The 17069-nt window shown below is 37.9% G+C and overlaps 1 protein-coding gene across 1 annotated transcript; it reads right to left on the bottom strand.

Moving 5' to 3' along the window:
* Positions 1 to 3177: 3177 nt before the first annotated feature.
* ddit3.S (DNA damage inducible transcript 3 S homeolog) lies at positions 3178 to 10427 on the bottom strand. The gene is made up of 4 exons (XM_018250079.2): positions 10121 to 10427; positions 7007 to 7049; positions 6488 to 6663; positions 3178 to 4313 (listed from the first exon to the last, which is right to left on the bottom strand). The coding sequence occupies exons 3-4, from the start codon at positions 6632 to 6634 to the stop codon at positions 3837 to 3839; spliced, it is 624 nt and encodes a 207-aa protein (XP_018105568.1). The 5' UTR covers positions 6635 to 6663; positions 7007 to 7049; positions 10121 to 10427; the 3' UTR covers positions 3178 to 3836.
* Between the last annotated feature and the right edge of the window lie 6642 nt (positions 10428 to 17069).

Consider the following 17069-nt stretch of genomic DNA (forward strand, 5'->3'; position numbering starts at 1 on the left):
TTATTCCCAACCCTGGGCAGAGTTTTATATTTATTACATTAGGCGGTTAAAGGGGTTGTTCACTTTTGAGTTGACTTTATTTTAATACAGGGAAAGGGAGATATACAACCAACACAAACTGCGAAGAAATTAAGGAAAGAAATGTGATGTCTCCAGTTGCCTTCACAGGAGGAGCCACCCGGGAGGTCCATAAATACATTGTATTATATAGCACCGTATATTCCTATAATATTATATGTGACATCCTGTCCAATCACATCATCAAATTGAGCCATTGTTATGTGTATCATACATCAGGAATCTCTAACATCCAGCCACGGGCTCCATATTCTCTCAAATCTATCCAGACGCCCTCTAGCGAGTTTAATGGAGGGAAGAGTTTTAGTAATTAACCCATTGGGCATCAGTTGGGGTTGTTTGTACCCATCTAGTTCATTATCACCAGTTGTTTTTGCATAATACAGTGTGACAGGCACAAGTGTTCTGGTTTTATTCAGGGGCACAAGGTCCCCCACTAGACCCAGTATACAGGTTTCTGGGGGAAGTGGTAGATTGTCAGCCAAATATTGCATCACCTCCTGTTGGATCTGCTCTATTTTGGAGTGCCAGGCTAATGACTTGAAACAGTCTAATCTTTTAATATGTGGTATTTATTTACAAAGGAATTAAAATGTATAAAATAAAAAGGGAACTCACTTATATGGAGGGAGGAAGAAAGGAATAGGGAAAGATGCAATGGAAGGAAGTAGAAAGTGCCTAACTAATAAAGTATTTACAATGCTCTTTATATATATATATATATATATACACATAAGGAAGACCATGCAAACAAGCATACTACCCTTTCCCAGGACAGCCACACCCTAAAAGACAGTCCCAGCCAATCAGGTCAATGTTAGCTGTTCTTGAAGATGGTTCATCTCTTCTTAGACAGACAAGGGAGTGAAATCAAGTTAGGATGCATTGTGAAAAAAAATCCCAAAATCCAATGCTCAAGGTATCCCATTGTTGATCCAGCAGAGTGTCATTCCCTTGGGAACTCCTGCAGCCACAGCAGTGTGTCCAGTTATTTGCATCTCTTTGAAATGGCCATTACTGTAGCTGCAAAGATTGTTTTATGGCAGGATGTCTGTTGTCCAGGCTTGTACCTTCACAGTTGCCATTGATGGAAAGGCAGATATCTATTAGCACATTGTGTGTATGGGGCTTACTGTGAAATATCCAAAATTCGGTACTACACCTCCCTCCAGAACCTTTGTACTGGGGGGCAGTGCCATGCTTTGAGTTAACTTTTAGTATGATGTCAAGTTATTTTCTGCAATGCATTTTTATTGTATTATTTTGTGCTTTTTGAGTTATTCAGCAGTCTGGTTGCTAGAGTCGAAATTACCCTACCAACCATGTATTCGGATGAATAAGAGACTGGAATATAAATAGGTGATGGCCTGAATAGAAAGAGGTCATTAAAAGTAGTAATGAAAATACATTTGTAACCTTGCAGATCATTTGTTTTTGGAAGGGGTCAGTGACCCCCATTTGAAAGCTGGGAAGAGTCAGATGAAGGAGGCATATAATTCAAACTATAAAAAATAAATGACCAACTGAGCCATTGTATAAAATATTAAAAAGTTAAACTAAAAGGTGAACAAAGTGGCTGCTTATTTTTGAAATCCAGGCTTGAAAGTAAGCTTTAGTTGCATAAAAGCCATGTGCACTGTCAAACAGAGCATCCAGTCCACGTATGAGCTACCAATAACCACACAGGCTATATTCGGCACCCCCGGGAATTTTTGCATGCTTGCGTTGCGCCCCCAACTTCCCCCCCCCCCCCACACACATTTTAATGGGGTTGAACTATCGCAAAAATATATACGCTTCCGTACGCTGAAATACGAAACTTTCTAAATACAATCAAAAAAAAAAAAAAAAAAAAAGTGTACCGTTTTGGATATAATCACGTTTATCTTCACTGTTCCTCTCTCAGCATCTGTTTCCCCTCATTTTGTCTTCATGCAGCAATTCGGTGTCAGATGAATGATCCAATATATCTTATAGGGGGTTTCTTTTGCCTAGAAGATGAATTAGAGCTCACTCTCTTAAAATCAACAGAAATCATGCCTCTCTACATGCAGAGATTAGATTTTGTTTGTACTGGAATCAGTTATTTGAGTGAGCTCTAATTCATCTGCTAGGAAAGGAGCCCCTGCCCCTTTAAGATATTGATCTGACACCCAACTCCTGCATGAAGAGAGAATGAAGAGAAACAGATGCGGAGAGAGGAATAGTGAAGATGAACTTGATTATTTCAGAAACATTACAGATTTTTTAATGTATTGTATACGTTTCTTACTTCAGAATGAGGAATCTTTCATTTTTCGAGAGAGTTCCTTTTAACGTTTTGTATGGCGTAGCAAGGGAGTCAGAAAATTTCCAATTGGTTTTCATTTTTTATTATTTGTGGTTTGAGTTAAAGGAGAAGGAAAGGTTAAACTTAAGTAGATTTCTATCATAAGACTGGAGCACTCAAACTTACAAAGTGTAGTTAATGCTTTCTCTGTGGTGTCTAGAAGAAGGAACATCGCTCTGCAGAGAATCTAGCAGTAGACTCTGGCGACATCACTAATTTTCAATGCAGCTTCCTCCCTGCTGCTTGAGGCGCGTTGGGATCAAAAAGTTTAATGCGCATGTCTCAGAGGCGCAATCTTTCTCCCCAGGTGACGCGCATGCAAATTTAGCTATGCTAACAGTTATTGCGCTCTCTTGCTGCTATTGCTAATGAATGCTATGTCACATGTGAGGCGCTCAGGGTAAGTTTTTTTTTTTTGTTTTTTTTTGCGCATGTGCATTACTGTCTAAAATCCTTTAGTAAAATGGCTGCTGCGTTCTACAGCAGAGCAGAAGATAAACCATCATTTTCTGCTTTTGTATGCGCATTGGTGAGGAGAAATTATAGCGATTTAGGACAACAATGTGAGTACTATAGAGGGAGGTAGTGAATGAAATTGACCTTTCCTTCTCCTTTAACTGTTTATTCAGCAGCTTGTTACTTTGCAATTTTTGCAATCTGGTTGCGGGTCTCTACACAACTTACAGCCAAATCAAGGCCATACACACACTTTATGTCAGCTAATGCATGAGCAGAGCGGTTTTATTTACACTATGTGAGCACACACTGGCTCAAGGTAAAATGGACAATATTTAATGATTCAGCAGCAAACAATCAATTTTAGATCAGAAATCATGTCTAGCATTGTTGTGCTCTACAAGGAAGTTAGAGAATGACCGTAGCCATATATAGCGGTTGCTACTTTGCAGGGGGGAAAAAAAAAAAAACCCCCACATACGTAGTGAATTTAGCTCTACAATATTGTCACCATCGATTCTAACCTTACAGCCAGAGATATTGTGAGACATAAAGGTATGCACATGTGCAGCTGCACTGGAGACCGCAGGGTTGCAAATAGAAGCAGATCAGTATTGTCAATAAGGAGCAGATATTAAATGTATATAAAAACCAAAATACATGCAATTAGGTTTTATTCAGATACTGGATTAATATATCAGTCGATTACTAAATTGTTTTGGAAACAGACAATGTGCAGGTTAGCTATGCTTTATATATAGAGTGCAATACGTTTCAGACGAGATAAAGGACTAACCTGTGATTCCTCACATCAGTATTTACAGTACTTGCTGAAAGCCACAGCAGTTCTACAAAGTTCACCTTCCTACAATAACAGTTCTCATTGCAAGTAGTTCCTCTAATAGCAGAGCAAGTGGCTCCATAATGCAAAGTCTCATGACTGCAGTTTAACAGGTTTTTTTTTCTCAACAAATCAGTCCTTTTTAAGGTTCACCATCCGCTCTATCAAAGCCTTCCTGGTGTGTTCCACTTCCTTACTTAGGCGTTCAATCTCCCACTTAAGTCGTTCATTTTCGGATAACAAATGGGCCACTTTCTTTTCGTTCTCCTCTTCCCTCTCTCTCACACGTACTTTTCCTCCTTGTGATTGACGGCTTCTCTTTCTTTTTGACGCTCGCTGGCTGACACAAGGTTCCTCATCCTCCGTGTGGGTGTTTACTGAAGAGCTGCTGCAGTAATCAAGCTCTGGCACTTCTGACTGCCGTGTATCCTCACTCTTTGGGGAACCAGAGACGTTACATCTGTCTTCTAGATCTGAGTTTATTACTTCCAAAATAGTAGAAGGCAGCAGTTGTACATCAGTATCCTCATTGCTTATGTCCATGAGTAAAGGAGACTCTGCAGACCAGATGTAAGGAGAATGGCCCACAGATTCTATTTGCAGCAACTCCTAAAAAAAAAAAAAATATATATAAGTTTAAAAATAGTTATAATACACAAGAAAATACTGAACAAACATTCCGATGTTTACACTGTTCAGAAGAATTAAGTAGTCTCTACCTGCCCAAACTGCTGTGTTTGGGGGGGAGGGGGCAAAGGGCCACTATTCTCTCGACTTTTAAAGCCGACAAACCCAAAAATTAAAATCGGCTTCCCGATATACATTACATGAATTGAGAGTTGCTTGTAAATGTAATTGGAAGTAAAACGGATCTGCACTGCTAGTTCTAATTCAGAAACAACAAGCAGCAAGATAGCATTCCTCTAGTCAAGATTTCCCACAATGCTTTGTATGCTTTTTTCCCCCCACATGTTTCATTTCAATAGTCTGCCTCAGCATCAATTAGAATAACAAGGGACAGAGGTTGATTTTCAAGGAATAACATTTGAAAAAATATCTTTTAAAGGGCAACGGCTCCTAGATTGTGCCTGGAACAATATGGTGGCCATGCCAATATGCTGCCGCTGGATTCTAAGCCTTAAAGGAACAGTGACCCCAAAAAAAATTTAAACGGTTGTGCTGCACTGGTAAAACTGGTGTATTTGCTTCAGAAAGACTACTTTAGTTTATATAAACAAGCTGCTGTGTAGCCATGGGGACAGCAAACACACCGGTTTTACCAGTGCAGGGCAACAGTACATTTGATTGTCGTTCCTTTGAAACACTCATGTTTTGGTGTTACTGTTCCTTGAACACTTACCTTGGCTTTACTGTGTTAGAATCCCCTTATCAAAAGCAAGTGTTGAGGCTAAAGAGGTCCTCAATAGGAAGATTCTTAGCCTATACATACTTAGCCCCATATGTTCTGCCAACATATATCACTATTGGGATAGCCCAATAGGCAGGCAAGAGATTTATTGAGGGCAGAATGAATCTTTAAAGCCAATGACAGACCCTAGCAACCAGTTCAAAAGTAAGCCTAATTATAGGGCAAAGTTTAAAGATCAACAACCCTTTTAACGCTTTCAGTTCAGTTGGTTTCTGATTTTTCACCAGAAATAGGCTTTCCCCCCCCAATCACTTTCCATTTGTGACCGGTTTTCTAATATTAAAGTTTAGTTTCATTTTTCACCTTCTAAAGCAGCTTAAGGGGGGGGGGGTCACCAACTCTAACTGTTCTAAATGGATATATTTAGTGGATACATTTGTTATCTTTGTCCCTGCAGAATCCAGAGTTTCATTAAAGGGGAACTCCGGCTTTCAAACTAAAATTTGATAAAGAGGCCCACATAACACAGAAACCCCTAATATACCCATCACAGTTACCAGTTTCTTCAAAAAGTATGAATAAATAACATTTTCTATGCTGAAATCCAGCTGTTTAACAGTTCTTCTCTTTCAGCATCATTTGAAATCCTGGCAGGGAAGGAGGGACTAAACACGGATGTTATAAATTGTAACAACTTCTCCACAGCTTACAGACAGCATCCAGGAACTACATAACCCACAATGCATTGCACTGTGATGTTCCATTCCTTATTGAAATCACGTGTGCAGGGAATTGTGGTGTTTGGAGGATGCAGGCTGAGGACAGCTGGCTGTTGATACAAAGTAACAGTAGTCAGCCAGCTCAGCAAAGTAGTCAGACAGATCAGCAGAAGTGCAGGGGGCTAGGCTCAGGGAACGGACAGAAACCATCATAAAAAGTCTGCACATTTTTTAATTGATGTATATTGCAAAGTTGCTTAAAATTATGTTTACTTTTCAAAAAGCTTAAGTTATGTTTTTGTGGAGTTCACCCTTAAAGGCAGCTTTTTAGAATTGATACAATAGTTGCTAATACTCCACAAATGCTGCTGAGAAATAAACTAAATGTAGCAAATTGTAACAATTCAGAATCTGCTTATGGATCACTGAGCTGACAGACAAACGCTAGAGACGTGAACATTTATTTTTTACGATTTCCGAAAAAAGTTTAGAGATTGAAAGGTGAATTGGAAGTGTTTGGAAGGTGAACAAACCCTTTAAACAATCTAGGAAGAATCTATGGGTGTTTAATGAACAGAAAATGATGAGAAGCAAGTCAGAGGAAAACTTGGCTTAACAAACACACAGATATTTTATCCTGATTATAATGCTAGTTAGCCAGTCACCAAACAAGAAGCAATCAAAAAAAACCCCACCTGCTCTTCGGGAACAACAGGGAGCAAATTTCCAGCTTCCTTTGTGTCAGCCCACAAGATATCTTGAAGATCTTCATACCAAGCTTCCAGCTCCCATCCAGACAAAGTGCCCATGGGGCCACAGAACGGCAGAGATTCTGCCATCATTTTGTATGGCAATCTTGCTCACGAGACTTCTGTAAAAGGGAAAGTAAGTCAAACATGTAGAAATGCAGACAATGCCACACGACGACTTCTTCGATCAATAGCTCGTCCACATGGATCTTTAGATCCCCCCCCCAAAAAAAGAATTGAAAAAACGTGTGGATGGCATAGGGTTCCACAAAACAAAACACTAAAGTGACATTTTATGGAAGAAATCCAATAATTCAGTGGTTTAGAAATATAGGAACACTACTTATGGGGTTGGTTATGATAACAGGCAGAATTCCATCAGTCCTTTATCATAGCAACTAGGTTGTACATACTCACAATAAGAACAGTCTACCAAAGTCTTCAGTTTAGATGTAAAAAGCTTACCTCAGGTATGGTGATGTATAAAGATGTTCTTTCTTTTCCAACACTATTAAAAAAAAAAAAAGGATAATGTGATTATTTGGTTTTCAAAAAGCCCGAATACCCCTCTTTAGGTCTTGTACATTGTTACAAACTTCAATCAAAAGATCATTTGTGCAGAAAAAAAGCAGAGTTAAAATAAATGTATAACAGCAGGGCTCATTTTATGATCTTGGCTGGGTCTATGTCAGCATTAGTTTCAGTTATAACCTCCCTAGAGGCTTGGCTGGGTAAGGGATAATTAGCCATACCCATTCCCCATAAGGGATAGTAAGTAATGATGGGTGAATTTTGACTAGTTTTGTAAAAAATTTGCAAAACGGCAACAAATTTCTTCACCCATTTAAGTCTATAAAATTTTGCTCATCACTAATAAGCTATTCTTATTTGTCACAAGCTCTGCCTGCTCCCAACTGGAAGTTAATTTTATTGTTCAACATAAAATTGATCTTCCCTCCATGCCATTGTTTATTTGTGTGAAATAACAAGTCACTGGGATGAATTTGGTCCTGCCTATGGAAGCAATTTCCTTCCACTTCTAAATCCCTCTGCCAATAACACAAATGCTCATACCACTATAGCTGCAGCGACTTCTGCCTGGATCTATCCAATGGTTTCAAACTATGGTCGGTTTAGCAGGATCTCCTTTCTGACCAGATCAATATTGTTGTAGGTATGTACATGTATGTCAGGGAAAGTCCCTTCTAATTAGCCTAATCAATTCTACAAATAACATTTTTGCCCAAGTTGTTCCCCCCCCAAATTAATTTGTGATATCAGGTATACCCCAAAAGTAATGTAATCAGGATACTAAACATTATTCCATATTGCTCCTCTCAGACCCAAGAATTTTTACCTTTCCCCTTTGGAAACCCTAAAAATTGGCACTTTAAATTCATTTAACGGTTCTTCTCATCAACCAAAAATATAAACAAATGCCTGATGATAAACAGACTGGTGAACCACATCTGTAAGAGAAATGAGTAAAGGTCAGCTATTGCAGGCCTGACAAAACAGTGCCAAGTTTTGTACCTACGCAATTGCCATATTCCCATTCTCTTTATAAATTCCTCCTGCAATCCTAATATTACGGTCCCTATCCTGAATTCATCTTCCCTTATGCCAACTGGCATTCGTAACCACAACCAGTTTCCTGTGAGAGACTCTGCCATTAGCAAAATTTAAATGTCAGTTTCAGCCTGAATTTCTTGCTTTTGATACTTTCAGCAATTACGCATTTTAGTTTTTCTCCAGACACCCTTAACAGTATAAAATTGCACCTAGATTGTCTCTGTTTCTATCCCTAAATGACTTGGGCAGGTGCAATTTGGTTTAGATCCTGCTAATGGGACACCAGAAAAAATATGTAATTAAAAGACCGACCCTTGGGAAAGGATTAATGATGAGCCTGTAGGCTCCTGCCTTTTCCTTGGACCAAACAAGGATATTCTGAAATTAGAGAGTGTCTGCTGAATAAAAGGGCCTTTTATACAATGATTTAAGATAAAAAACTAAGTGGATGATATTCAGGAGTACATTGTTTTTTTCTGTTTGGGTGCAATTCTACATGTGGCAGTTTTTTTTTTTTGATTACCCCCATGATGTCCTGTTTTTGTGTTGTGGCTACTTCTTTACTACCAGCAGCAGCAAAACTGGGTGGCAAGGTTTCAATGCCCAGAGCATGCACTGCATTTGTGATTAAAGGGGTTGTTCACCTCTCAATCAACTTTTAAGCATAATGTAGAGAGTAATATTCTGAGACAAATTGCAGCTGTTTGCATTTTATATTTGTGGTTTTTAAAGGTATATAGCTTTTTTATTCAGCAGCTCCCCAGTTTGCAATTTCAGCAATGTAGTTGCTAGGGTTCAAATTCCCCTAGCAACCATGCATGCTTTGTATAAGTGAATGGATAATGAGTAGGAAAGGGCTTGACTAGAAAGATCGGAAATAAAACATAATACATTTGTAGTCTTACAGAGCATTTTAGATGGGGTCAGTGACCCCATTTGAAAGTTAAAATGTCAGAAGAAGAAGAAGGCAAATAATTAAACTAAAATATGGTATATGGTATATAGCAGCTGTTTACATTTTATATTTGTGGTTTTTAAAGGTATATAGATTTTTATTCAGCAGCTCCCCAGTTTGCAATTTCAGTAATGTAGTTGCTAGGGTTCAAATTCCCCTAGCAACCATGCATTGCTTTGTATAAGTGACTGGATAATGAGTAGGAAAGGGCTTGACTAGAAAGATCGTAAATAAAACATAATACATTTGTAGTCTTACAGAGCATTTTAGATGGGGTCAGTGACCCCATTTGAAAGTTAAAATGTCAGAAGAAGGCAGCAAATAATTAAACTAAAATATGGTGTTGCTTTTACTCTCTATATGTTCTCTGGTCCCTGTCTGTGTTTCAAATGAGGGGTGAGTGTCTCCTAACGGTCCCCGCCAGAAGCACAATAGGAGGGGGGACTACCAATCACAGCCCTGCAGCCACACAAGCACAGACAGGCTTCAGTTCCCTATTAGGTCCTGCTAGCTGCTGATTGGTTCCTGTCCTACAGTGTAGTGAGCTGAGAGCCGCCGGCTCCCCTGCACAGTCTGTGAATTCAGGGAGCAGGAAGTGGAAGGGAGGGATAATTAGGGTTTTTGCAGAAATATTCAAAAAGTCAGCCTGAAACACTACTTTTTTTTTCACAAAATGTCTCCTTTAACTTTGCCTCTAACTGCGGATGTGCGTGCCTGTCAGACACCAGTGGAGGGAGAAGAGGAAGGGGGGGGGAGCTGCATTTGAATGATTTGGCTGCTCCTGCCTCTGTTGAGTGATGAGGCTGAGGTGCCTGGGATGCTTTGGGTACCACAACTATAAACACTTCATCCTTTCATTTACCTGCCCCACCCACAGGAAAAATCATTTCAAAACTCCTAGCACTTCAGAATCACATAGCAGCCTAGTACTAACCCACTAGACAGAAGCTAAAGGCCGCTGTCACTGAAGGCTTTCCCAGCTGCAGGTTACGGGGACCTGTAGGAGATGCCAAAAGCTATGGGCAAAACCCCAACAACAACATAACAATCACCTTTCTCCACGTAGGGTCTGTTCTCTTTTGGCGAATGAAGCGACAGCGCGGGCTGGTTTGTGGTTGCACGCTAACAGACCTTGGGCTCATGTTAAACATCGTCTGCGTCTTCAGCAAAACGACTGAGGATGATAAAGAGGAGCCGGCTTTATATATTTCCCCGCACAGCCAATCAAATTGCTGATCCCCAGCTTGATGCACGTGACACTTCTCCTTCATTCGCCTCCAGCAAGACGTTCTGGGAAGAACTTCCATTGCCAGCCCTCTGTTGGTTTCTGGAACCAATCAGTCATGTAGTTGAAAAGACATAACGAGGCGTGAAACGCAGGGGAATGTGAGCCAGAAGCCTAGAGGCGGACTAAGCTGTTTACAGTGACAGGGCGTGTTGCGGAAGTGTTTTGTTGGAAATCACGAGTTGAGCGTGAGTCATAGGGCTGATGATGCAAGCGCTGGCAAGCTGAGATTTAGCCTTCCCCCCAGCGACTTTCCAAACTCGCTTTTCACCTTGAGACTGTATGACCTTGTCCATAACATGGATTTATTAGAAGAAGGCAACATAAATAGAGAGAAAAGTGGAATAATACAGTAAGATAGAAAACCCTGTGTTGCTAAGGACTGCTAGCAACCAGCCCTAACTCCAACCTGAGTACGCTTACGCTATAAAAAAGGGGCGGTGCTCAGTTTTTAATAATTCCATTTATTTAAATAAACCATGTCTTCTAACTGTGGCTATTCAGTCTACCAATTCTATTTACTAAATAGAACTATGTAAAAATACATAAATAGTGCATAAAATAATTCCATGAAACATCTATTTAAAAACTATAAAATATGAATGTAAAAATTCATTACAAACTATGGAATCCTTGATTGTCATGTGCAAAAATCCATAGGCCAAAGTTAATCACTTTATAACATCAAGTAGAGAATGTTAGTCTAAGGGGCAGATTTATCAAAGGTCGAGGTGAGTTTTCGAATGAAAAAAAATTCGAATTTCAAGATATTTTTTTCCGTACTTCGACTAGGGAATAGTCCAAATTCGATTTGAATTTGAAATAAATGAAAAAATTTGAATATCAACATGTATTATGTACTGTCTCTTTAAAAATTCAACGTTGATCATTCGCCATCTAAAACCTGCCGAATTGCTGTTTTAGCCTATGGGTTACCTCCGAGAACCTATTTGGAGTCAATTGGTGGACTTTGAAAAATCAAAGTTTTTTTTGGGAAAAACTTTGAAACAAATTCGATCAAATTCGCTATTCCTTCGGTTCGTACGATTAGAATTCCGCCGAATATGGACCTATTCGATCAAAAACTGACCTATTCAACCAAAAAAAACCTTCGACTTAATTTCGGTTGGTCTTTTTGAATTCGAATTTTGAAGTTTTTTCAATACGAAATTCGTCCCTTGATAAATATGCCCCTAAGTATTTGCATGGAAATAAATTGTAGGTAGGGGGCAATAAAAAGTACAATCTATGTCAAATACAAAAAAGATAAGAATTTTAGATGTTTACACTGAATATACATGAGGAGACAGCTGGGTGGGTAATGGAGAGTAGTGAAGTGACTCGATATTTGATCAAAGGTGCCCTAAGACTATTGCCATTTAGGGGCAGATTTATTAAGGGTCGAGGAAAATTTTAGAATAAAAAAAATATTAAAATTTCAAGCTATTTTTTATGTACTTTGACTAGGGATACATCGAATCCAGGATTCGGTTCGGGATTCTGCCTTTTTCAGCAGGATTGGTCCGAATCCTTGTGCGTGGCGAACCGAATCCTAATTTGCATATGTAAATTAGGGGGTGGGTAGACAAATCACGTGACTTTTCAACACAAAAGAAGAATTTTTTCCACTTTTTCCTTTCCTGCCCCTAATTTACATATGCAAATTCGGTATTCGGCCGAATCTTTCACCAAGGATTCGGGGATTCGGCCGAATCCCAAATAGTGGATTCGGTGCATCCCTAACTCCGACTAGGTAATAGTCCAAATTCGATTTGAATTTGAAAAAAATTAAAAAATTAGAATATCGAAATTTATCATGTACCTTCACTTTAAAAATTCAACTTCGACCATTCGCCATCTATAACCTGCCGAATTGCTGTTTTAGCCTATGGGGGACCTCCTTTGACCTATTTGGATCAATTGGTGGACTTTGAAATATCTAATTCGATCGAATGCGCTATTTCTTCGATTCGTACGATTCGAATTCGGCTGAATACGGACCTATTCAATCAAAAAATTCATTTCGGTTGGTCTTTTTGAATTTCTAAGTTTTTTCAATTCAAAATTCAACCCTTGATAAATATGCCCCTTAATGTATCAGTTTGCTATTCCTTTTGTCTTATCTGTTCTATCTGGTTCATCCACACCACATATGTAGGTGGTTAAATCTTTTTCCTTTTTTTTTGGAATGTACTTGGAGCATACAAATTAAGGAGTTATCTGATGTTACTTTGAAAGACTTGGGTTAAAAAGCAAAGATGAAGAAAAATAATTTAAAAAAAAATTCATAATCAAAAAGTTGGTGAGAACTGGCCATTCTATGACATACTAAAAATAAACTTGAAGGTGAACCACCCCTTTAAGTGAAAGGAGATGTGAGTAATTGTAACGGATAAGGTCATTAAGTGCAGCATTTTTGTCCATATTACGATTCATTTATTTGATCTCAAGGTTTCAAAAAGAAAAATCTCAGCAAGTTTTAGGTGGCAAGATTGTGAAGATGTAGAGCAATAGTTTAAGTGGCAGACACAAGGACATGTCTGGTTTTCAGGAGGGTGAGATGTAATAGGGTAAAATGTTAATTGTTTAATATAAATGCTTAAGTAATGGTTAATACAGATGTTTAGGTTGGCCACTAGGCCGTGTGCAGTTACTGAAAGTATCATATGTGCAAAGCTGGGAGATTGATCCCTGTGAAAGTGCTGCTGCTTAACTGAAGGCCATGAAAATAAAGAGAACGTGTTTGAACTGCAACTCTCTGCCTGGTGTGTTTCCCTCAAGGGTTCCCCCACACAAAAGGTTGGTGGTACATCAAGGGTTACCAATGGGTAAGGGATATTATCCCCAATACAAGATTTTGTTGTGCGAAAAAACAAGATGGCAGAAAAAGATACAACTGCAAATTTAAAATGAATCCATTTGCTCCGTGTTAACTCACAAAATGTGTCATATTGTAGGAAACATATTGTTGGATTTAATCCCACCCAACTGCAGAAAAGATACAGCGAATGATAAAACAAAATACACATGAACTGCAACAGGCCCTGTAATTATCATTTTGTAATATAATGCATCACTCCCAGGATTCTGTAGGAAGGTATCTATGGCGCCACTACAGATTTCAATGCTGTAATTATTTTATTATCAGAATAAATGATGATTATTGTGTATAATAATATTATGATTATAAAGTCAGCTTGTAGCTGGTAATTGCCTGCTCTCAGCTAGTGACATCATAATGTCAAGATGCTGCCCACTCAGATCACAGTCACATGACATACGTTTGTGACATCACAATGTAATGACATCACCCACTCAGATTAGTCACATGATGTATCTCTGTGACATCACAATGACAAGAATCAAGGTACTGACAAACAGAATCACATCTGAAACAGTGCGGCGAATGATAGCTTTGGCTTCAATTCTCTGTCACTGTTTTTATTTCAATTTACTTCTATTTATCATTTATTCATCATTTTTATCTTTTTAATATTAATTTGAATATGAAGAAAAACTGCATAACGGGATTAGCCTTAATACCAATAATTTTGGTGGTTTGGACTACCATTGGCCTGCTAGTGGCTTATACTGTAGCTCTGATTCAGGGACACATACACTTGGTGCCATTTATAAGGTAATTCTATGTTCTTTATCTATATGGAATATACTTGGGCTGGATAGCAGCCAGCAAACCAACTAATAACATGATTTCTATTTATCTTATAGCGACTTAGGAAAGAAACTACCAGAGATGGCTGTTAGTAGGATAACAGGAACAATTTCCAGCATTATAGGTAAGTGACACTAACAACATTTAATATATTATTAGACAATGTGTAAAAAAAAGTCAAATAGTTTGCTAATTAACCCATAAGCTAATAAAATGTATTTTTATTTTCAGATGTTGCTGTAAAGCTCCTGAACTATAAATTTATCAAGCTGTACAGACCCAAAGTCAGACACGTCTATAATAGACTCATATTGTGTATTGGACTCCTATCCTGTGTCGGCTTTATCCTGGCTGGTTTTGTTAAGGTAAAATAAAAAAACTGTTCCTATTAACTAAATTTCATATTGAAACTCAAAATTAGGGAACTAATTGCTGTGTCTCTATTGTAGGGGAACGAATCAAAAGCTGGTCATTTTACAGGAGCATTTGTGGGATTTGGCACGGGATGCATATACAACATATTACAATGTACATTGTGCGCCAAACTCCAGCCCAGCAGAAAAAGCCGGAGGATTGTTTACTACCGGATCTTCGCTTGTGTGATCACTATTATCCCAATGATAGCACGTACGTATGAACACCCCTGCCATATAATTAGTATTACATTCTAGTATTCCAACTTTATGCACAGTTATTTTTGAATTTATACAAACATTTAGGGGCATATTTATCCAGGGTCAAATTTCAAATTGAAAAAAAACTTTTAAATTGGAGTTCAAAGACCAACTGAAATTAAGTTGAAGTTTTTTTTTTTGGTCGAATAGGCCCATTTTCAATTGAATAGGTCCATATTTGGCCGTATTCGAATCAAAGTTTCTTCCGAAAAAAAAAAAACCTTAGATTTTTCTAAGTCCACTAATTGACTCCAAATAGGTTCTAGGTCTCTAGGATGTCCCTCATAGGCCAAAACAGCAATTTGGCAGTACATGATAAAATTCGATATTCTAATTTTCGATTTTTTTTCAAATTCAAAACGAATTTGGACTATTCCCTAGTCGAAACACACAAATAATAGCTCGGAATTTTAATTTTTTTCATTCAAAAATTGACCTCGACCTTTGATAAATCTGCCCCTTAATGAGAATTTCTTACAATTTATGCATTCCAACCTAGTATTGTCTTGCTCCCTGTCTGTGTTTTAACAATGTACTTTTCCATCTTTTAGTTACAACAACACTGCTGACTTGTAGCCAACTGAAGAGCTGCAATACACACTATTTGGTATGTCATTATACATTTACATTTTATGGTAATCTTGTGTATTATAACAAATAATGTCCCCCTATTGTACTGAGGTTTATAAGGAGTCACCTTGGGTTCCATGATATGTATAAAGCACTTGGCAGCAGTCTGGTCCCTTATGGTTATAGAACTCCTGCTGTCTTAGGAAAAAATGTCGCATCCCATCACAGACCTGTTATTGCTCGATCTTGTATGGTTGAACACCACTTGTCCCATAAATAAAATCCATAGACGTCCCAACCCTTAATTATAATTCTAATAAAATAACTTTTTGGCTTTTACCTTTCTTAATAGAAAACGGCACTTGCCACACTGGAGTGGGCAGGAATGTTTGGACTTCTCTGCTATATGCCAACATATTCCATGGAATTTCAGGTCAGTAAAAGAACTCAGATATTTCTGTGCTATATATATAGCACTTGGTATATAAATAGGATTATTGAGAAGACCTGAACTCCATTTTGTGTAAAAGTTCAAATGCCTTTTATTGTGTACATAAATCCCATAAATCCGATGTTTCCGCCCCCATTGGGACCTTTTTCAAGGATAATGGTGTACAAACAGAATGTGCTTTATATACCCACCCCCCCAGTTCAAAATTGGCGCCAAAGATGACGTCATACATTCTTAGAATTTCATCACCTACAACATAAATGCTTGTTTTTGTGATGTAAAAGCATTTATGTTGTAGTTGATGGAATTTTAGGAATGTATGATGTCATCTTTGGCGTGGGTATATAAAGCACATTCTGTTTGTACACCATTATCCTTGAAAAAGGTCCCAATGGGGGCCGAAACGTCGGATTAATGTACACAATAAAAGGCATTTGAACTTTTACACAAAATGGAGTGCGGGTCTTCTCAATAATCCTGTATACAATACTTTGGACCCTGCACCCGAATTCAGATGAAAGTATCTGGATTAGAGTGCGGTTGCTACAAATTGACTATATATATATATATATATATATATATATATATATATATATATATATATATATATATATATATATATATATATATATATATATATATATATATATATATATATATATATATATATATATATACACACACATATATATAGATAGATAGATAGATAGATACATACATAGATATAAATGTATAAGGCTCATCATTTTTTTCACTTCTATTCAGAACCTGACTCTAAAATGGCCCAAAAGCCTCAAAGATGACTGGATATGCAAGAGGGAAGAATCCACTGATGTAGAGTCCCCTGAGGAACCAACAACTGTCACCTGCAGGCACATGATAACACTGTTACCCTCTGATCAGCTATTAGGCTCAGTTATACCTATTAATATACAGGAAGCTTACAGGATCTACTGAAAACACCTGAAAGAGTGAAGACTGAAAAACAAAATCTCCACATTCAAGAAAATATTGATTTCAAAAATGAAGAATGAATGTGTTTATTTAATCCTTTTAAGGATTTGAATACTTTATTTCATTAGAAATATTTTTGTTTCTCCAGTTTCTAGAATTGTAATGTTTACAATTAATTTTAAAACACAAGAAAATATATTTTAAATAAATTTAATTTAAATAAAAACAAAGTCTGTTGAGTTTTTTGAAAGTTAGTTGTCAGAAAAATAGCGGTATTAAAACGAGGAGCTATTAAAGGAGAATTCAACCTATTTGTAAAAAACTGAGTACCCCCCACTCCAGGTAGCCCTCCCTCCCTCCTCCCCCCAGGCTAACTGCACCCCCCGTGGAAATG

This window comes from Xenopus laevis, chromosome 2S (assembly GCF_017654675.1).
Source record: "Xenopus laevis strain J_2021 chromosome 2S, Xenopus_laevis_v10.1, whole genome shotgun sequence".
Lineage (NCBI taxonomy): Eukaryota > Metazoa > Chordata > Amphibia > Anura > Pipidae > Xenopus > Xenopus laevis.